This window comes from Perna viridis, chromosome 6 (genome assembly GCF_037379345.1).
Source record: "Perna viridis isolate PV_CMFRI_1.1 ecotype Kerala chromosome 6, ASM3737934v1, whole genome shotgun sequence".
Lineage (NCBI taxonomy): Eukaryota > Metazoa > Mollusca > Bivalvia > Mytilida > Mytilidae > Perna > Perna viridis.
Window position 1 is genome coordinate 5,029,320 of NC_142450.1, and position 24,397 is coordinate 5,053,716.

Sequence of the window (24,397 nt, forward strand, 5' to 3'; positions counted from 1 at the left end):
GAAAGTGTCTTTAGAGTAAACTTATAAAACTTGTCTAAAACTGTGAACGTTCTTTTAATGGGCATATCATTTTGTCAACACGGTATATGTTGGAGTATTACTTGGAGAGAGAATAGAGTGTATCATTGAGTGAATTTTATTGTGTTTGATTTTTGTTTAAGTTATTTTTTACCTCACATTATAGGGTAAAGTTAAGACCTTTATAAACAAGTTTAATCCCCAGGGCTGCGACTTTCCACAGTCAAGAGATCTGGTCAATAATGTCTCCTGTTGTCGTTATATTACATTTAGTTGGACGATTTTTTTAGTGTTGTCCTGGCCTTTCATTGCGTCTTTAAAGGTGTGTTAATGTTTACTGCTATTCTTTTACATGTGTATGTTTTGAGCTATTTCCAGTAACTGCGAGCGTTCTATAGATTCATAATTCCGTCTGTTTGTTGTATGTTGAGGTATTCCATTACGAGAACTGTATATATTGCTAAGTTATTGTTTTACTCTGGTACTACGAAATTATATAAACATAAGTTTGGTATCAATTTTTAAAAGAAAGGGTTAAATATTGCGGAATAGCGTAGCTTGTTTTAAGTTTTTTAAACGAATTATTCTCCATCTGATATTAATTTGCATTTACCGAATTAGTTATCATAGAGGGATTGGGAAATTATTTTTTCAAATGACCTATCTAGTACAAGGAAATGTCTTCAAAACGAGTAAAATGCTACAAAGTGGCCCATCCGGTGTTTTGAACTTTTCTTTGTGACGAAGTGTTTGATTAATTGGAACAGAAGGGGATCTTACTTAAATGCCAACTGTGTAATTCATGATGATTTTATTCACATCTGCTAACGTTGGTACATGGAGTTGAATAAATGCATTTGCATGGACAAACTCAATTTATTACAAACATCCAAAATCATTCTGAATATATAGAAAAATTATATACATGATATTAAAAATGGCAGTACAAAAATAACTGATATCTCAATATTATAACTTACAATATATACAGTGTGTATATATATGTGTATTTATTATATGTTACAAAATTTAAAATATATATATATATTTTAAATTTTGTAACATATAATTTGTAACTTGTATAATACAAATACATCGACCATTCATAGTGTAGATTTTAGATTTTCCTTACGGCTCATGCACATAGTAATTTATGATAATATACATTGATGTTACCAATTTATATCTCATTTACCTCATTATTATAGTGTTCCTACAAAATACTTAAATTTAAAGTTATAATGGTATGAATTTTTTACACGTTTGAAGGGTGACATTTTACATGTAATTACATGACTATAAAATGACAAATGAATGAGAGTTAAAAGATTGTTAAGATTTTCTGTGTTCAGGTTTGTATAGTTATATAAATGTATTGAAATAATATTTATATAGTTACATTGTATAGGGTTGTTTCTTTTATTTTTGTAAAACATTTTGCATCTCTCGTATGTATATATATGTATCAATGAAATGCTACGGATTTTTTATGTTATATTTACTGCATTGCATGAAATGCAACAGGCATAAATGAGCATATTTTTTATTGTAATTGAATACTAATAATTGAACATGTTCATCAAGTACCTCACGCAGAAGGGTCATTACTTTTGTAATTATTATTATTATTATTATTATTATTATTATTATTATTTTAGTATTATTATTATTGTTTTCATTAAGTATTTAATTTACAACTATAAAAGCGAGCTTATAATCATAATTCAACTCCTGCGGATTATTGGTTTTCTGTTTACATTTACATGTCCACAACTATAAATGATAAGAAAGAAAAAGAAATAGCATTCAGGCTAAACATTATTTTTCCCATTTTAATTAAATATAGATAACTTTCATTCTACAATGTTTACCACAACAGTTTAGGCCGTTAGATATGAAAATGAACATTGAAATGAATAAACATCAATTTGGTTCATCGCTTTACCTTAATTTGAATGTGCTTATAAAAAGGAATGCATTGTGCTAATCAATTTAGATTCATTTTTCAAAGGTGAACATGGCGGAACATCTCAAAGTAGTATTGTCCATCGCGTTGCTAGGATTAGCATTTACAGGTAGATAAATGGCATAAATATAGAAAATTTGCTTTGAATTTCAATACTGTTCTAATATTCAAGTAGCAATCTTTGTGAGAATCATGTAAATTCTGTAATATGTGACACAACAAAAAAAAAAGCTACACACTTTTATTTTTGTTATTTTATTGTATTTAATTATTCATTCCAATCTGTCTGCTCTTAGGAGATAATCCATATTTAAAATCCAATAGTTTCTACTGTATTTTAGTGCCATTTACAGAGTTATCTCCCTTAATTTTGAATTCTACAGAGCATTCCATCCAATTTTTATCTCCTAAGAACAAAAGTTATATGAAAAGCCACATGTTAATATCAGTTTACTTATGAATTTTAAATAAAATATAAAAAAATTTTAAAAAAATATTTAGGTTTTCTTACCATGTTTCACATTTTGCATGATTCTTAGCTAGAGTGCTACTTTAAAAAAATGTTTGTAAAGCTCAACAAACACTGTCTTATAAAATGTTGAAATAATGTAAAATTGGAGGTCTTTTTAGGGTCAAGTTTTAAAAACAAAAATCATTTATAAGATCAGATTCAACACACATACAAAAGAGCGCTCTATTTGCGATTTGAATATGATATGCATCCAATATACACTATATGGCCTTCTGAAATTTACAATTATAAGTGTTGTTAGCCTAAACATTAAGTGTAAGTTTTTTTAATGGAAGAAATTAGAAAAATGAGTGTTAAAAACCGACCAGTCTGACAATAAAATTTCACTCAAGTATGCTTTCTCTTTTTAATCAGAACATTATTTGAACTCTGCTTCAGTGAATTTGCTCAGACATTTTTAAATTAAATTTTAGAAAAAAAAGATAACAGATTTTTTTTTCTGCTCTTGAAATGCTCATGTTAAGTGCATTACAAAGAAGTTATAATTCACCAAAATGATATAAAAATATCCTTTTTTTTAATTGAATACTCAAATTAATCTTTCAAATGGTGGGTTTTGTCATACCATGTTTCACTCTGTGCTTCATTCTTTCAGGAACTGACACTTAATTTTGTCTATCAAAAATGTTAAATTTGCAAACTTATACATGCTTACACATTTTCTAAGAGTAATCAAGGGAACCAAGGTTATAGCGATAATCAGAAGAATGTAATCCAGGGACAAAGACCAGACATGGAAAACAGACATACACAACAAAGAACATAAAGTAACTAAAATCATACATACAAAGTAACAAAAGTAAATGAGCAACTCGGACTCCACTAAAAACTGGGAGCATGGACCAGGTGCACCGGTAGGGTAATCGTCCTCTGCTTTTCTAGAAACACCCGCCGAATTGCTCATAAAAAGTCAAGTGCGGGGTAGACAAACGAGGGAAGGAAAACTCTGACCCGTTGAATAAATCAGTTATCATGGTGCTGATGGATACACCATAACGATCCACGAGTTCATGATAACGACCATAAAACTTTTGTAGTGATGACTTCAATCTTCAATCTAAAAACAGTTGACTAGTCTTGACCAACACAATCATTTCTAATTTCAAAACACTTTATTCTCAAACGTAGCTGTACTCGCGGGAAATGATTGCTGGGTTTTCCAAGAATCAGATCCAAGTTTTTGGTTGTGTGATGGAACAGCAGAGTGTGACAATGGTGAAGATGAATCGCAAGAACTGTGTAAAGGCATGGATATTCTGTTATATACATTTAACATTACATGATTGTTTGTTATAGTGCAATTGCTACCATATGTTTTCCGATTCACATATTCCCGTTTTTATATGGTATCTAGTTCATTTCAAACGCTTTCCTTTATTCATATCCGCTTGCTTGAAACCTAAGAAACAGGCACGTCAGCGAGTATTGGATATACATGAAACAAATATTTCGTAATTTTTGCAGACCCTTACAAAGACTTCTCAAAGTGTGTGTGTGTGTGTGTGTGTGTGTGTGTGTGTGTGTGTGTGGTTTTTGGGGGGTTAATACTGAACGTCGCATTCGAGGCTACTACTAGCCGTAAGTCAAACAGGAAGAAGTATCAAAGAAGCCCGCAGAAATAGGTCAGAGATTTGATTTCAAAGTAAAATTAACCTTTAAATAGGTTAAAAATTGAAATATGCAATTAAAGACAAATTAAAAACGAATAAATAACAGTATCTAAGTCTGGTACCTGAATTATTTTTTTAATGGACAGCCGCTGTGACTCAACAATCGCTAGAAAATTGTATAAGCGTGAAGGCTGCGTCTGACTCATAATAATTGATTCTTAAATGGAATGTAAAATATTTAAAATGTCTTTTTTAATGTTCGGTCATCATATCAGACTTCCAATGTCGTGAATATCAAGACAAATGCAAGGACGGGCTCCAGTGTGCGTACATAACCAACTGTGATGGAATTCCGGATTGCAATGATGGATCTGATGAGGCACAAGAAACATGCAAAAGTAAGGATTTTTTTAAATCACACTTTACTCAAATTGTTTTTAAGCTATTATTATTTTTTTTTGCCGTTTTATTGTCATAAACATTTCCATTGCAATGTATTGTCATTTCTGAAATCTACGGAATGAGGTATTGAGCTGTTTTCCATCAGAACAGAACCCAAGACACACAAAATAGACACTCGCAACAACAACAAAAACTATAGGAGCATACAATGTAGTACAGATGTACCGGAAGGGTAAAGGCCCACTGTTATTCTAGAAACATTAGTGATAATAAAATGTAATGTACGAGGTATACGGTGCAGTTTGCCTTTCGAAACATAGAATAACAATACAAATGTATTTGCTGTAAATGGTAAAATAGTGTTTAACTGTGAAAATTCGAATTTAGGAGACGTACTCTGTGAGGTCGTACAGTAATTTGCAAGTATACGATTGTGGTCCTTTATCGGAGTTTTTATAGTTAAAGAAAACAAATCGAACAGGAAATTATGTAATAATTTTTTTTGGAGAATGATCTGATTCTACCATTAAATAACAATTAGAAATAACTACATATTTGCATCAACGATGTATAATATTTTTGAGTTCGAAATGTAACCGAGTATGGGGAATGGAAGTATAAAGAGTTGAAAAATCATAAGTTTTAATGCTATTGTATTCTGATTATAATCTTGAATTGAGGGTTTCCAGAAGATCGTTTGACAGCTTTGAGTTTAGAAGTTAAAAGTTTTGAAAGAGGTTTGATAGCACAGTTTGCAAATCCAGCTATGTAAAGTTGTTTGTATGGAGTCTGGCGTAGTTCAGGAACCGGTAAATAGATCACCATCATCGTCATTGGTAGAGAGACCAAAAAGGATAGCATAAATTTATGGTTTTCCACTATCTCTTCTTTGAAGTGTGCGGTCAGTATCGGTCTTATTACTGCTATTTGTTTCTGTGTCTATCTCTGATAAAAAACATTTGAATTAATACGTTTGGCAGACAAATCAGTTTTGTTTTCGGCTTTATTTGTCTTGTATAGTAGACAATGTTTTTGCTACATTAGGGTCTGATGTATCATTGACATGTATGTATCATTGAACTACCTAAAACTGTCATTGGGTTTAAAATTAAATACCTCACAGCCTTTATCCACTCTGACAGAGGATCAATGTATTTCTGTTCTTGTTATCCATTTTCTTGCGTAGTCCACCACGGCATCCGTAAAAAACGTTTAAGTTATAATTCCATTCCAATTAATGGAACTTTGTACTTTAGAAAGGACCTTACGAAGAGAATCGTTTTCGATGATGTTTAAATATCCCGTAATGACGTGACCGGAAAGACCATATTTGAAAATGACGAGGTAAAAAAAGGATTTGTATCCGAATTGTGAAAGTTATTATTTTGCACAGGTTATACGTAATGAAGAAAAATGATTGAGTGCACAATAGCCACGTTTAATAGTTCAAAAGGAACACATACACATGGAATATAAATAAAACGTTAAAACATAAGGAATATGGGCCCAAATTTTCCAAAAAGTATTGAAAAGAAAACTGACAACTGCCGACCGACACCACAGAGACAAGATGCCCTTCATAATTGATTTTGTTTATTATGAAGATGCGTCAATATAGAGTTGTAAGTGAGCTGACGAAAAGCAATAGAAAACTGGGTTATAGTGACTAAATAATGCAGGTTTTGACATTCATTCCAAAGGGATGTACAGTCTTAAGAAAGCTGATTATACGTTGCTCCAAAATCTTTCAAATATTTTGCCATAACATGTTTCTAAAAGGACAGTTACTTTCATGTAGTTGACTCTGTGGTTTGCCTATTGTAAGTGTTCACCTACTGGACAATCCTTTCCATTAGTGACAGTTTGTTTTTTTTTTCTATAAAACGATCATCGGATCTATTATGGGTCCCATGTTAGCCATTTTACAGCGTTTGAAAACCACAGCGTAAAAGACGTTTTCTGAGGTACAAGTAAAATCATCTTTTAACTTAAATACTTTGACCGGCCCCACGACCTCGTCAGTTTCCCCATTAAAGAACACGTCGAACGACGTCGTTACTTATAGTCACGTGTGACTTTGTAAATGACAAGGGGCGTCTGGTTGCATTCACCAAAGAAGTCGTAACAAGGTGCATTTTCTATAGACAATAATTAGAAGCGAATAGTTGAAAACTGACATATGTTTGTCTTTAAAAACTGTTGATTTAAAGTTGCAAATCAGGATATTCTGGATTGCAACATTGTTAGGATGATATATCAAGACAACAGGAACACGGTCACTGGTGTTTCTCATCCTCTTTTCCATGCACTCCTCAGATCACAATTTTTATACTTTTTCACCTTGAACTTGACTCTTCTTCACAATTTTAAGGGCACCTTGTCTCTGTGGTGTGGGTCGGCAGTTGTAAGTTTTCTTTGAAATACTTTTCGTCCCTGACGAAGGGCTGTTGAACACATATTCATTATTCCTTTTACATTTAATTTGAGCCACTTCACAACATATATTGTTTTTATACGAAATAAACCTGGTTAGCAGCAATCAACACTGATAAACCGGGAAGCGCTTCATAAAAAGTGCAAACTGGCCATAACCTGATTATTGAGTATAACCTGTTCAAAAAATGAAAAAATTCTTTCTGCTTTAACTATTAATGGATGACAGTCGTAATATAAAGCTATGTTATACAAAGTATCTTGGTTTGTGCAAAGACGACCAACACATCAGATAGCCTGTTATAAATCAGACTGAATTGTAAGATCTTAATTTTTTAAATGTTTTTCTCATTGCAGATTATACTTGTGGTTTCAATAAACAGAAATGTCAAGACGGACTTCAGTGTATATTTGTTAATGACATCTGTGACGGTGTGAGGCATTGTCGTGACGGATCTGATGAAATTCAAAGTTTCTGCAAAGGTTTTATTTCCATAACATTGTTATAGGAAAAAACAAAACTTTTCACCCAATGCCTAGAAATATTTAGGAATAAAATGACGCTTGCCCAACAGGTGCACCTGGTCAGTACTCCCAGTTTGCTCATACACATATGATTTTTTTTACCATGTATACTGCAGGAATGAAAATATGAAATCATAATTAAGAAAACACACGTGAAGAATATTGATCTTTCAATACAGGCAGTGCATTTCGATTTAAAAAGTTAGAAAATTACAGCAGTCTACAATAAACACTTACTTCAATAATTAGATTGGGGTAGCTACAAGACAGTAGCTGTCTTTCCTATTGGAGGTTTTGGTGCTTTTGAATTCCCTTTAAATAATTATCATTATACGAACGTATTTTTTATATCTTTTTACAATATATTTTCATTCCAGATTATGAATGCCCTGAGGGATATATGAAATGCAATGATGGTTTAGAATGTATTCAGAAAGAATATTGGTGTGACGGCTGTACCGATTTTCACTGTAGAAATTTTTTTCACAATTCCCATTTGGTTTGCAATGATGGATCTGATGAAAATGAAACTTTGTGTAGAGGTAGGAAATTTATTTCTTATCGCTTATTTTTTTCATCTTTATTCTTGCAATTTTGATTTAGCTACGTCGTTTACTTTGTATACATATGTTTTAGGTGTCAGTCTCTGTAAGAACCAGGAAATGGGTTTACATGGTATAAAAACACTACTTTTAACATTTTATTTGATTATTTCTAAAATAAGAATCAAGGAAAAACATGATGTCCCATATCACTTTGGTTAATTGAGTTATATTATCACTGAAATGCACTGAAGATGAATATTTTAAGAGCAGAATACTCTGTCAAAAACTTATTTTTTAATGTTCTGTTGAAAAATTTCTGAGCAAATCCGATGATGCAGAGATTAGATATTGGTCTTTTCTAATAGAATAAGCATACCTGGGTAACAAATATATCGTCAGATCTATGGGGTTTGAAATGCATTCTTCTTTTTTTCCATTTTGTCTGATTCTTACAAAAACTGACATTTAATGTTGATTCATATGAGCATATCTCTATCAACACCATAGACAGTCGAAGATGGAGAATTTGGCTCTAATGCTGCTGATTAGAGTTTATAAAGAAGTATACAGCGGTAACATTTTTTTTAAAAATTATATATTTGATTTGTTTTCTTCTCTGATGAAACAAGACATATTTTTTATATAGATATTATACATATTGACAGGTGATTTGTAACTCGGATATATTGCATTGGTATCCGTGATGAATTTCCAGCTTTAAGTGAAAGAGTAAAGAAGGGAACCAAGGTTATAGAGCAAACACTTAATTCTAACGTATAGCATATCAGAGATTTTCGTTTTAGCTTGTAATGATAACATGTATAAATATTTGTTAGGTATCGAGTTTTTTTTCCAAAATATAAACTGGAGGCATGGCAACAAAAGCGAGTGATGATGATATTGGTTTTCCATTGTATTTTTACAATGAATAAATATACCTGAATTCAAGCTAGGCGAATGGTACAATAGACCAATTCACAATTTTAACTTCCGTCCTCGTTAATGCCGTTACGCAGTCCCAACATACATATTATATATAACGACTTATCAGAAACATAATGAACAATTGTATCCAAGAAAGTATTACAGTAAATTAATCGGACAAAAATGTTGTCTTTTTCTTACAGAATTCACATGTCCACCAGAACTCTTCAAATGTAGAGATAATTTGCAGTGCATAAGAAGGTATAAGTTCATGAATGGAGAAGACGACTGCAACGACGGCTCTGATGAAGATCCAGAGTTTTACAAAAGTATATTTTGTTTCTTTGTTTAAGAGGTTTTTTTGTTTGTTTTTTGTTTTTGTTTTGTCTTACGATTTTGTACTGCCTCTGTACGACCTATTCGAAACTGTGTGAAATCACGTTTCGCATTGTTAGCATATAATATTACTACATATAAGAACCAAATAACCACAAGTTCGTCATTTTTTTTAGCTAAGTTATCACTCAATTCTCTTCCATATTTAAAAAAATATATTTAGATACCGTGAAAAACAATACATATATATGGATACAAAATTTGTAAAATTAATGAGACCACTACTTGGGAAATATCAAATACGACTTCCATGGGATCTTCTATAATACTCAAAAATACATTTGGTAATGACCAACAAACTTCTTTTGTATGAAATGAATATAATGACGGTTGATTAAAAATATTTTTCACAACAATATTTACAACATTGAGTGAACTAGTAGTTAAAAGTATTATAGGGTTATCGCTTGAATGCTGGTGAATATCTGTTTGATTATATATCATAATACACAAGCGTGCAAACGCAATATGATACTCTGCGAGGGCCAAAATTCACTGATGTTTATGAAAGAACTCTTTATTTAATTAGTAATCAATTTTTCTAGTGTTTCTGAAATATTATTTTAGCTGCTGTGTTATTTGGTCAGACAGTTCATATTTTGCATCAAGTCAAATATATTGATGTTTGAGTGTTAGTACTTTTTCTTTGACAATGATTATTTTCAATAAATAAGTAAAAATTTAATTTTCTTCAGTTCAATTATTTTACTGTAACATGACCAATAAAATTTCGTTTTAAGTCAGTGCACTACAGTACCCGTAAGGGATAAACTTCCAAGTTTATGGGGTATGGGGAATGGGGCAATGGGTAATGTGGCATTGGGAATGGGGTAAATGAATAGGGCAATGGGAATGAGGCGAGGGAATGATTTTGATTGGTCTATCAAACAAACAAATTGTTCTGCCTTTTTCCGCCAGCAATGTACATATCATAATTCTATGACAGCAATCAAAATCATTTTTAAACAAGCTTGTTTAGAGTAATTTTTAATTATTACAGGTGTCGCAGTTCATTATTCATTGACATTTTTTTTTAAATATTAACCGGAAGTACATTTGTTATTGACTGAAAATGTTCGCGCTCATACGATTTCTAAACGTAAATCATGTATGAAATTTTATACTGAAATAATGTTGTGTCGGAGACACTCGTATGATTTTAAAATTGACAAATTAAATTTATTGAGCAAAAATAGCAAGACCATTTAAAAACAATAATAAAATGTTGATTCCCTTGCAATTGGGTGAAATATGTCATTCGTCGCAACCTCGAAAAGGATAATAAAATTGCCGTTTTTAATATTTTTAACATTTTTGAAATTAAAATTGTTTGCACCCATACAATCTGCAGAAATATGTCATTTTTGGGAAATTTGACTGAAATTGTCAAAGCATCACACATGATACTTTTTTGACAATTTTAACATTTTAGACAATAATATAAGACCATTAAAGATATTTTAAGTCTTTGCACTCTTAATTTGCACAAAATATCTTATTTTCAAGAATGAGATCTGAAATATATGTATCACAGTCATCAACGTAAAAATGATATAGACAATTTTAACATTTTTTACAATAATTTTAGACTAATAGGTATATTCAAATTGTTCCCACACATACACTTTGCAAAGAAATGTCTTTTTTACTTAAATATGAGTGTCGCAACCACCAACCGTATACAAATATTGCCATTGTTAATATTTTTAACAATACTTTTGGCCCATTATTGAAATCAAAATTGTTCACATCCTTACAATCTGCAGAAATATGTCATTTTTGAAAACTTTGATTGAAATTAATATGTCAAAGTCACACATTTGATGCTTACTTTAACATGTTAAACAATTATTTAAGACCATCAATGTAATTTTAAGTGTTGGCACTCTTAATTTGTATTTGTACATATCTATGAAACTCTAATTTTGAATTTTTCAATTAATCAATTGACTTCGGTTAATTTTTTTTCTATGACTAATACTCCTCTGCAGGGACGAAACAACGATACACAGTATCCACCTTTTTTAACGCACGACAAGTGTGCAATATGAAAATCAGCATTTGGAGCGTCTTTGTATTTTTGCGCTAACATAATAAAAAGCGAGTATAATATCGCCATATTCATTGTATAGATTTTCACCCTTATCTGTTACTATTTTCAACATAAAAATTCAAATTTTGTGAACGGCGTATTGATGTGCATGTTGTGATCTTTTGTGACGTTTTGGCGAGAGAAAGTCCGAGAGTGAAATTACTGAATTTATCAAATATCATTACAAAAGGAAATTTGGTAAATCACTACTACCTATATAATCAAACTATATATTTCTCATCTTTCCAAAGCTGTACCTTGTAATCCTGGATATTCAAAGTGTGGTGACTCGAATGACTGTCTTTTTGATTTCCAGTTTTGTGATGGGGAAATTGACTGTGAAAACGGAGCAGATGAGGATGGCACATTTTGCAAAGGTAGTCAAAAATATAACTAACCTTAAACATTATGTTTTTTAAAGTAATTGTATTTTTTTTATAATATTTTCGTGATAACTTTCAACTGGATAAATGATAACAAGGCTAAAAAGGGAAGACAGTTATTTAAATGAATGAAGTTATGTTCTTTTTTTTTTTTGTATAACTCTAATTAAAAACCTATTTTGTTATGCAAAGCTTAAACAAATGATTCAATATAAGGAACATAAGTATGGTGTATATGCCAAAGAGGCAACAACCCCACTAGGATGACAATGTCAGCCAAAGGTAACCCCTTGGTCTTCAATGAGCGAAGGCTTCAACTGGCGGCTCATAGACAACGAAATATACTCAAGTAACATAAACATGAATTAACGGTGAGAACGAAACAAGACAAAATGAGGCCAGAAAATTCCTGACTTTGGACAGGCGCAAAAATTCGGTGGGGTAAGAGTGCTTTGGCGTTATAACAACCCTCCCCGTTTATTATCTGCCCAGTGTGAAAAAAAATATTACACAATTAAAAGCACCTAAAAATAGTTTAAAAGGTCTGAATCCCTTATTACAACGAAAAATATAAGTATTTTTACCTGATAATCTCCAGAAATAAAAATCAAAGTGTTTGTAAAACTTGCTGTTTAAAGATATCGGTAGGTAAAATTTAGTTGAAATGCAAATGGGAAAAGAGCGGGAATATTTATTTCCGCACTTTTCCTTATACACCTACTGAAAGGTGTAAAATTCCCATTTTAGCGTGCTTCGATTGTGTGTAGCGTTTACTTTGTATGCGTGTTTCCTGGGATCGTGTAACGTGCATTGTGAGATGATTTGCGTGTGTGTGCCTTTCGTGTGTACACTTCGTGCTTCTTTTTCCGTGTATCGTGCAGAGTGTTCTGTACAGGGGTTCTTTCATCTGATTGGATGATAAAAATAGTTCCTTTGGTTAAATTAATTTTACGGAATACTGTTGTAATTTCGTTTTCAATGCAAAAATTCAAATGAAAATACGTTATCAGGAATTAATACAAAATGAAAATAATTAGTTTCAGACATTTGTCTGTATCTATGTATTATATGTAATGGAACTGCAAAAAAACCTTTTAAATGGCCCTCTGAAATGGTTGGGGATATAAGTTTCACGAACTATACGTTGTTTGTTTGTTGTATGAATAATTCCATATATTTCATTCTCCCAGTCCAAAGAAAATAAAATACTTTCGCAATGAACTATGTATAACAAAAATGGACACTTTCATATATATAAATCAAATTTACTTTATCAAACAAATAAGATGGTATCGCATTAGCTAAAATAGCTAAATTACTTCATAACTGAGTAATTTTTACCAAAGCTTCTTGAAATTCTAATGTTTCATTCTCCTTCAATATGTAAAATGTGTGCTCCATAATACATATACAACAAAAATATACATTTTTTCACATAATTTTTCGTTTTCATATATAAAGAGGAAATAGATATGGTATCGCATCAATCAAAATACTTTCTTACTTAAACACTGAGTATATTTTCCCCAACTTTATCAAACTTTAATATTTTCATACTCTCAGACCAATAGAAATGTTTTCGCAGTGCACATGTATCATGCATGATAAAAATGGACAATATTTTATATCATACATAATGAGCATTATAAAATTACATATCACTTATGTCATGTATGTGTTTATTTAAGTATAACACACAGTAATGTTATCATACATGTACGATGTTAGCAATTACCATATTACGATGATTCAGAACAGACATGGTCAATTTATTATAGTAGTTTCGTTCCCTAAATTAAATTCCGAAATATACTATCAACAGAGATGATTACTTCCGGCGAACACGATCATTTGTGTTTCATGCTTCGTGTAACGTGTTTCATGTGCCCTTCAAGTCTCGTGTACTTCGTGTGCGTGGGATTAGAAACGTTACATGCTTCAGGACCTGTATAAGCAGTCAAAAATATCTACGTCAGAGATGCTAAATAATGAATATCTTTTTAGTTATTTTCAAGATAAATTGAATACATTTAAGGCAAAAACGACCAAATTGAAAATTACATGTATGACGTGCCTCCCTATGCCTGATTCTAACACTGAATGATACTTACATTTTGAAATTTATAAAGTAGAGACGTTTATTCATTACGTCAGATGCTGACGAAGTGTGTAGCTATCAAATTAAAGTTGTGTGTTAAAGTCTTAGTAGTTCATGTTGGTTGCTGCATCCTTGTCGAAATCATGAAAACGAGTGATATTTGCACTCAAGCTCCGAACAGCGTCTGACGTTCGAAATTCACTTTAAATGCCACAGCCAGCCCTCTCAGAAAATCGAAGTTTGGAGATATTGAAAAAATGATTTCACGCGACGTTATCAGATTGTTAAACGACGTATGTTTTGAATTACGCCCTAGAATTTCGGTAGGCCTGTCTGTAGCGGTTAGAAAGTGGGAAAACAAATGTCTACCGCTGCGTGGAGCTTGATTTTCCTCTTAGCTGTCATTGTTTCTTAACTATGACATATATCCGAAATGCAAATAGAACAAAAGTGTCAGCCTTTATTAGTACGAATTCTATGTATTGCATTTTCTAGCAAGTCGCAACTTTAAATTACAACACTTTCTTTAAATTTGCTTTTTTTAACACGGTCTGCATTCACCGTTTGTCCATGGGTACCGAAAAAAAAAGCCTCAGATGCAATAACTCGGCCTAGGCTGCTGTAACCTTTCCATGCTCGGTCATGAGAATTTAGTTGCGATGGCTCGACCAATTGTAATGCAACGTCATTATCAACTTATCTTGTACTTTCTTTAGATTATACATGTCAGCCAAATAAAATGAAATGTGACGATGGGCAACAGTGTGTATTTAAAAGTTTGTACTGCGATCTCTACCCACAATGCAATGATGGTTCTGACACACTTCCAGAAAACTGTATAGGTAAGAAACTAAAAGCTTTAAAAAAAAAAGTTAAGAACAAGAAGCAAATCAATACATTACTTTTTTTATGGTAAACTCCCTATTTAATGGGGTTTAAGGAAAAGGAAATGGGGTACGCAGCAATCCGGATTGAGGCATGAGAGTAGGGAAATAGATAAGTTGCTTAGGCACACATTGATCATGATTATTATCTTCTTTTTTGTAAAACATTTTAAAATATTTTAATCAATGATTTTTTACAATTAATCAATTTTGTAAAATGCATATATTAACTGTTATTTGTCACGCGTGGGACGATATTAAATTTATATGGGGACGGATGCATTGCATAAAACATTATGATGGATGGGTAGTGTGACACTTGGGTATGGGCATGTCATAGAGAATGTAGATATTCAATACACGTAAAAGAGCTGTACGTTTCACATTTCTAAATATGTAAGCATGCTTTAGTACTATATAGAACTGATTATAAGATTTAAAGAGATGAATTAAATTAGAGTCTTTTTAAGAATAGGGCAAACTGTGTAAGTATGAAATATGCGTACCTAATGTCTGCTTCACAGCAGATTGTTGATTTTACATACACCATCGCTGAAGATGACAAATATAGTTGCATTAATATGAATTGGGTATCAAAAGGAGAACAAAAAACAAACTTTGTTTACCAACATATAAAGGCCAAACAATATGAAAGATAAAACACACCGAAACAAGTTCAAAGTGCCCGAAACAGTAATGGGTTATCTAACAGCATATTTTACTCTCACTCTGCAAATTTCCTACTTTTTACACAGACGAAGGCCTAAAGGCCACAAATAAGTTTTTTTTGTATTTTTGTTTTGGAAAATTAATACAAGAACACTTTATTTGTATCTTAATTGTATTGTATTTTCTTTCTTTCTTTCTTTCTTTCTTTCTTTCTTTCTTTTTTGCCTTTTAAATGTGACTATTGTTTATATTACATGTTATCTTTAAATGAATTGTTCGCATAAATTACCGATTATTATAATAGACGAGATATTTTTTTCCCGTGAACTCTAAGTGTACGTTTTGTAAAAATCTGGCATAAATGGAAAAAGATATGCGCTACAAAAACCCACCAATATACCTATAAGCTATATGGTTGCACTTAAAGATAATGTCTCCATTTGAAAAACAAAGTACGGTTTAGATTTTCAGTGTGTTGATGATTACATAAAATGTGCCAACGGAATCCAGTGTACTCCTTATTACGAGCTTTGTAACGGGAAAAGGGGTGATTTTCCCTGTACTGATGGTTCGGATGACAATGTTACCTTCTGTCTAGGTTAGTTATTTTTTTACTTTTTATACCTTCAGGTTTGTGGGAAGTACACTAACAACTCTGTCGATACAGTATTTAATATTTATATATCATATTGTTAGATTTCATTTCAAACTGAAGCGACATCAATTTTATGTTTGATTACTGGAATGGGGAGTGGGTGCATTTTATTTATTAGTGAACTTTGATCAGAGATTCTCTATGTACAACTGTTGTTAACAAATAATTGAAGCAAATATTTGCGGTTACGTATAATCTATTCAGTAATTAATATAATAATTTATCAGAGGGTAAATAAATTTTTAGTTTAAACTCACTTTCATTATTTCTAATATTTACAAATGATATATTTCTGCAGCCACGGCATGCCCTAAAGCAACATACAGCTGTGACAATAACCTGCAATGCTTTAAAGATCATGAAAAGTGTAACGGTGAAGCAGACTGTTCTGATGGAACGGACGAGAACATAGAAATGTGTAGAGGTTCGTATTCTTATATTTAAGTATCAATCTAGTAGACTTTTCTGATTGAACGGAAGAGAACATAGAAATGTGTAGAGATTCGTGTCCTTATATTTAAGTATCAATCCAGAAGACTGTTCTGATGGAACGGAAGAGAACATAGAGATGTGTAGAGGTCCGTGTCCTTATACTTACGTATCAATTTAGAAGACTGTTCTGATGGAACAAACGAGAACGTAGAAATGTGTAGAGGTTCTAGTCCGTATATTTAAGTATCAATCTCTGTAAGAATCAGGCAGTGGCATGGCATGAAAATAAAACTCGCCATATTGACAATATCATTGTGTCTCTATTCCAAATTTCTGATAATATAAGTCAAATGCTATAGGAATAAGACCAAACTCACCTTGACTACGCCAGTCATGATTTCATTGAGATACACTGCAAATAAACCTTTGAGGGACAGAAAATTTCAACTTCTACCATTATAAAGATAAACATTTAAAGATCTTAGTGATGCATAAATCATATAGAAATCATTTAAGATATAAAGGAGTGAGAAAATATTTGTCACATCCTTTGTTTTTTTTAATTCAGCATTTCTTCAAGTACGTCTTTTTTTTTTCAAAGAATATGTTGCGAATTAAAGTTGATTTCTGATAAGGGTTATCAACAAATTGAAAACGTTCTTCTATCGTGAAGCAGACAAACTGCATGGCATAAGATACTTATGTTTACTAACATAATGTACATTGTATGATTGTATTATTCTTATCGACAATATCAAGTAATTACATACATACGTGGCGACAACGGTAAACATATATATATATCGAACGATACATACATTCATCACATACGAATGATTGCCGATATTTTATTTTCAAGCGACGGAACATATTTACGATAGCCGCCATGCCTGCAATCCACACGCATAACATAATACTTGGTTTTAATTCTATACAATACACACACTACATAAATAATAAAACTGAAACTGATTTACATACGATACAACACCAATATTCAAAACGTGTGGTACACAAAAACAATAATATAATATCTGCAGGATAGTATTCAAACAATATACAAATACATCAAAAACCGTTTGACAGATTACCAATTTTCAAATCTATCCAACAAGATGGACGTGAAAATGACGTTGACAACATACATGTAATACAATAATTACCAACATGCAGCACGGTACGCACACCGTATATAGATTGATATTTACAAATTTGTAAAAGTTGTGGTACACAAAAACATGACATACAGCATTTTTAAACGGACACTGGAATGCAACTAAAAGAATATTCAAAATAAAAATACTGCATCTTACAAGATGCAAATTGCGTTGAGCGCGGAACACATTCACACAGTACTTTAATACTTTGTTTTAAATATCAGGATGTTTTACATTTAGACTATCAATGTAGTGAAAACCATGTCAAATGTGCTGATGGTATCCAATGTATTTACCGCTTCCAATTATGTGATGGAACGAAACAGTGTCATGATCTATCTGACGAAAATGAAGACTTTTGCAACTGTAAGTTTTACTCATTTTGCATCGCTGTTTATGGCTCTGGTTGTCGAGCAGATGAGTCTGGTAACATAAGAAATAGTCGATGGTCGTTAATACAAAAATGTAGTAAATTATATAGACATTATATAAGCTCTGTTTGAGATAAACATCTGGGCCATTTACTTTTGTTTCAGATGTGGAAAAATATGCAAAATATTTATATGTACCTTAGTAACATGTAAGAATAAAGTCTGAATAACGCATAAGCTTATAGTGCGTCAAAGAAAGAACCATACGCTTTAAGACGACTTTAATCATTATCAATATCTATTATTTACGTCTGACGGACTAACGTCATTCTACCAACCAACGTCATTCTACGTCATTCTACGTCATTCTCCCTTGGATCCCTTGTTGATTTGTTTACATGCAACTATGTTCAAAGTAAAGTGTCTGTAAAAATTATTCTTCATTAATTTATTAGACCGTCCAAGTAAAGCAGACAGGGCTTATGGTATTGGTGGCACTTGGTAAATTTTATCCCAATAAATGTGTTGTTCCAAAAAAAAATTGATATATCGCAAATGATGGCTCTGAAAATCATGTTAAAGTTCCCAAACAAACATCAAATTCTTTTTTACAAAAAATTGAGTTATCTCCTGTTTGATTCATGTCGCTTAATTCCCTTTGAACATTGCAATTTATAAATACTGATGAAAGTAAAATGTTTGGACTTAAGAGGAAAAAAGAGTTTTTTTATAAGTAATATACAACAGCATTGTAAATACTTACGAATATTCTGAATGTCACAATTTCTTTTCAAAATATTATTTAATTGACTGTACATTTTTGTTATAGCTCGAATTCAAGGGATATGACTGGTCTCCTGACGACAAGTAGATAGTTGCTGTTCCAATATTTTTTTTCCTTGTAATAATCTAAATAAAAATGCAAAAACTTGAAAGCGTCTTTCACTCTTGCGTGTCAAGAAGCATTAACATAACAAGTAAACTCGAGTTATAAGTTAAAATTCGTAGTAAAGCAAAAAAACAGAAGACAATTTTTTTTCAAAGATTCACTAAGAGGGTGAAATATGAGACAAGATCAGCAAATTATTTAAAAAAATCACAAACGCATTAAAACGTGGTAGAAATGGCTAGCGACTTATCAGTATTTCTAAATTTGTCATTTCTATGCCCCCGCAGCGTTAAGTTGGAGAAATATTGTTTATCCCATGTGCGTTCGTTCGTCCCGTTCAGGATATATAGTTATGCCGCTTAACTTCTACAGTATTTAGGATACGAAGTTGTTACTTTGTAGTATGATTATATATGGATTGAAGATATGTATATTATCAGGGTTTCCATTTCTATCAATATTTGACAATTTCATGGATAGTTGGACTAAGTCATTTTGTCACCATTTGAAGAAATAGGGTACGTATCTATTCAGGATTGCCCTTCCTACAGTATTTAGGTTAGGAAGTTGAACCTAAAGTTTAGTTTTAGGATAACTGCAGTATAAAGTTTAGGAAGTTAATATTGTGCATGACTAAGAGCAATCGAGGGAACCAATGTTATAGCGGTAATCAAACGAATCAATCCAGGAACAAAGACAAGACATGGAAAACAGACATACACAACAAAAAACATAAAGTAACTAAAATCATAAATACAAAGTGACGAAAGCAAATGAGTAACTCGGACTCCACTAAAAACTGGGATTATGGACCAGGTGCAACAGTAGGGTAAGCGTCTCTGCTTTTCTAGCAACACCCGCCGAGTTGTTCATTAAAAGTCAAGTGTTGGGTAGACAAATGAGGAAAGGAAAACTATGACCCGTTGAATAAATCAGTTTTCATGGTGCAAATGGATAAATCATAACGATCCACGAGTTCATGATGACGACCATAAAACTTCTGGAGTGATGACTTCAATCTTGTAGCAACATAACCCTGTTCTAGAAGCCTATTAGTTCTAGCGCGATACAAAAAGTCTGCGTAGTTTAAGCAAGCTCTGGCGTAACGTATGAGTTGTGATATGAACACACCATACGCAGGTGCTAAAGGGATGTTGCCACAGATGACAGGAAAGTTGACAAAGTTGTAATATATGGATTGAAAGTGTGGATATTATCAGACTTTTGATTTCTATCAATATATGACATTTTCATGGATAGTTGGACTTAGTCATTTTGTGTCCATTTTGAGGGATTAGAGTAAATGTAACTCTACAGTTGAACCATTACAAAACGGTTATGTACGGGTTGAAAATGTGCATACTATAAGGATGTTGATTTTTATCAATATTTGACAATTTCATGGATATTTGGACTTATGTTTTAATGCATTTTGTTTAAACAAAGATAAAGTATTTATGTGCTAAAAAGCTCCATCTATATTGAATATGCTTGTACATAGTTGAGCACATGCAATTATGTACACCTTAACATTAGCTTTTACTCTCTACATACAATAAAGCAAACACAACTTTGGATACTTAATGGCGCAGTGACCACCTCAAATTTTATTTTCTTAATACAATATGCATCTAATCTGGTTAACAGTCCGCCAAACTACGAAAATAGTCTATCAAAAACACAAGATACATTGCCTGACAGAATCTCTAACACGTTCTGTTACATAATAATCTACAAAATAAATACAACAGATTTAAATGCTGTACTAAATGTTAATAAAAGAACTTGAATATGAAATATATATATATATATTTATATAAACATCTACCTATATATATTACGTGCGATTGTGTTGTCACTGCCCAGTCCTCCATGACTAAATACCCGTGCAATTAACTTATATACTAACCTACAAACCGGTTAACGGCAATAGTTATCCAACTTACACAAAATCCCCATTAAAAATAATGCGCAATCTTTCAAATTCATTCCGCATACCGCACATAAATTCATATATTGACGTTGTCACCATTTTGAGGAAATATGGTACATGTCTATTCAGGATAAGTCCTCCTACAGTATTTAAGATAGGTAGTTAATAATTTTGAATAATCATGAAGCTTATAAATAATTATAAGATGCTACACACAAGAGTGGATCATTATTAGATTTAGTGTTCCTGTAAACATTATTAACTTTTTTCTCTGATCATAAAATTGTTTCCAATCTGCAGAATTAAAGCTTGCCAGTATAAATTGTTTTTGATATATGTCAGAAAATACATGTGGGGTTCTAAAATGTGTCTCTCAAACACAACAATCTTCTCATAAATTAATTTTGAGAGCTAAATATTATGCGATAGATGTGTTAAAATGGAGTGCGGGGGTAGCCCTTTCTCTAGTTTTATTGCTATTTTAGTACCAAAAAGACCTCCACGTAAACTAATATGCAAGGTTTCTCTGTAAAGTTGATATGAAGTTGTATAGGAAAAAACTATGACCTGAAATATTTAATGATTGTGTTTTTTAATCGCTGGTCAGTTTATGGGATATGAACAATCAAGAAATAAATTACGAAGGCTCCATTTTATCATTGTTTTACCACAGGCAGGCTAATTTTATCTCATTGTCTTACGCAAGCAAGGGTTAAATAAAATCATAATTTGATATAAAGAAGTGATTAATATTGGATCCAATATGACTAGTTTCTTCGGGAGCGTTAATGGTTGTATTATCAATTTGGTTCTGCTTACTTATGGCCAGAAAAAGCATCAATATCCGGTTTGTACCTTCATTTTCAGGAGCTGAAAACCAGAATCATGGCAGTTTCATTTGCATATACTTCGTAAATGCGATTGAGAACCAATTTTCAGTCTTGAAAAAAATATTCGCTAGTTTCGATGATGAAATACAAATCGAATCATATCTTTTTTCAATTTGGGTTGGCCTCAACAGTCTACAGTATGACGCCCAGATGTTTACAAAATATACGTAATCAATATTACCCATTTATTACAGAAATGTATAAAAACTGATAAACACACTTCAAAATGACAGATTTCCCGCAAAAAAAATACGACCGTTTTATTGTGATTTTCTTGCTTTGGACAATACGATTTTTAAATAATCACACTTCTCTTTGGTATCGCCGGTTAGATTTTAAGTTTTTCACTTCCAATTCCTCTCACCAATTTGTACAGGGTACAAATTTCACTTACTTTCTTTTTTACATATTGGACAGGCAGCGATAGATAATAGTTCCTTACAACAATGAAAATAAATGAAACATAACTTGCTCTTGTTGATTTTCAGGGAAAAAACAACAAATAAAATATTTTTATTTATAATCACCATAGCAACCATCAATTTTCAATATTAAGTTTGTCATCCCTAGCCAAAATTGCAAAATTAAATGAAACTGCGGAATGCTACCAAGGTTCTAGCGGATATAAAAATATATAATACAGGAACAAAGACCAGACAAGAAAGACAAACACAACAAAGAACACAAAGTAACTAAAATAATACATACAAACTAACAAAAGTAAACGTGCTACTCCACTAAAAACTGGGAGCATGGACCAGGTGCATCGGTAGGGTAAGCTTCCTCTGGTTTTCTAGAAACGCCCGCCCGCCGAGTTGCTCATAAAAGTCAAGTCAAGACTAGGCGAAAGAGAAAAGGAAAACTTTAATACGTTTGACAATCAGTTTTCATGGTGCAGATGGATACATTGTAACGATCCACGAGTTCATGATGACCATAAATTTTCTGTAGAGATGACTTCAATCTAAAGGTAGTCGTTCCTTTCAAATAATCGGGTTTTTTTTAATTCACGAGAAATTGCATTTTGTCAACACAGAAATTGAAACGTACTATTTTCAGTATTTTGTCAAAAACAACACTTACCCCCAAAAATGGAATTGTTCATAAGGAACTATAAATATTTTTTATTGAACATATCAATCGTACGTATTGTGATAGAATAAGAAATGCATATCAAATAAATAGATAGACAACTCTGCCTTGGTAATAGAACGTCATGGGAAAAGAATTATTCAATGGGCTTAAACTAAAGTCGAATATAGAAAGAGTGATCAAGGGAACCAAGGTACAAAAACTAACCAAAAGAAAAGTAAATGAGCAACTCGAACTCTACTAAAGACTACACCTACGGTAAAACATGTGATAAACACATGACCAACGTTTTGGGTAACCACTGGCTGCGTCTATTAAAAATATGAAAAACCTAATCCCATTTAAATCGAAATAGATCAAACGAATTTTATTTCATCATTTTTTTTATAACAGGCTGGCCATATCGTCGCATTGTTTTACCTCAAGCGATAAAATATAACGTATAATTCAAATCATTGATAAGATGAGAAACAAAATAAAGGCTCAACAAACATGTTTAAGTGTGCAGGAAATTTCTTATGTTGATCGGATTGCAAATTGATCTTTAAAACAAAGCGGTTTCTATTAAAGGTTTCAAACAGGCGATATTTTAACCGAGAATGGAAACTGTTACATTTCATGGTTTCTATGTTAATAATGTAACCCAGTTTTTGTCATATTGCACGGCTGAACGTCATCTGTAAACACTCACGATAAAAAGCGTTTAAATTAGCAGAAATTATCAGAAGTCAATATCAATTGTTCAAATATATCTAGATATTTGCCTCACTTTAAAAAAGGACATCCAGAAATATATACAAACAATTGTAGTTATACTTGATTAGCACAAATGTATACCTACATATTTTTAATCGCGATGACGAGAAACTCACTCAGTCGAACACTCAAGAAATTTCTACAAATGTAATGAACATGTAAGCTTGGTGTTTGTTATATCATGTTTCATGGAACACTTAAAAATGACATCTGTTTTAAGTATACATAAGACATAATATTGCATGCACTAAGCTGTCATACTCATTTATCAATTGAAAGAAGGCATCAAATGTGTAGTAACGTTGCACAAACAAATGACTATAAATAATTTCATTTCATAAACGACTTTCTTATTGACACTCTACCAGGTCAAACAAATAAGTCATGATATAGCAGTTGTTCTTTTCTTGTGATTTATAAAGGTGCATGCTTAAAACAAAGACACACTTTTTTGTATTTGTCTGATTGAATTAAAATTTGTTTTACCTTTGCAGAAGCTTCGTCTTTATCTGCGCCATTTACACATTGTTGTTCTGTGTCTCAAGTACGAAAATCATAAATGCGTTAATCAGAATCTCCTCACTAAAAATATCTGGATCACAAGGCACAGTGTCAAGTATTAAGTAATTATTGCGACGTTTACTGGAAAGAGGATCGCCCCAACATTGCCTATTTTTTCCATTAAATTTCAAATATCAGTTCACGATTCTGCAGGAAATGTTATATGGGACTAGTTGGTCGATTG

The 24,397-nt window shown here is 32.1% G+C and overlaps 1 protein-coding gene and 1 long non-coding RNA gene across 3 annotated transcripts; one reads left to right on the forward strand and one right to left on the reverse strand.

Moving 5' to 3' along the window:
* Positions 1-1,268: 1,268 nt before the first annotated feature.
* Positions 1,269-19,044, forward strand: LOC148613308 (uncharacterized). 2 transcript variants are annotated; one of them, XM_088586642.1, is made up of 13 exons: positions 1,269-1,370; positions 2,030-2,093; positions 3,645-3,761; positions 4,402-4,524; positions 7,319-7,444; positions 7,864-8,028; positions 9,159-9,284; positions 11,695-11,820; positions 14,641-14,766; positions 15,941-16,075; positions 16,431-16,556; positions 17,962-18,087; positions 18,922-19,044. In XM_088586642.1, the coding sequence occupies exons 2-13, from the start codon at positions 2,036-2,038 to the stop codon at positions 18,939-18,941; spliced, it is 1,374 nt and encodes a 457-aa protein (XP_088442768.1). In that variant the 5' UTR covers positions 1,269-1,370; positions 2,030-2,035; the 3' UTR covers positions 18,942-19,044. The 2 variants fall into 2 exon arrangements, with proteins under 2 accessions (XP_088442768.1, XP_088442767.1); XM_088586641.1 differs by lacking the exon at positions 18,922-19,044 and having other exon boundaries at positions 17,962-18,419.
* On the reverse strand, positions 18,004-24,397 carry LOC148613309 (uncharacterized). The gene is made up of 3 exons (XR_015923343.1): positions 24,139-24,397; positions 18,856-19,001; positions 18,004-18,144 (listed from the first exon to the last, which is right to left on the reverse strand). It is a non-coding gene; the product is annotated as an uncharacterized LOC148613309 (long non-coding RNA).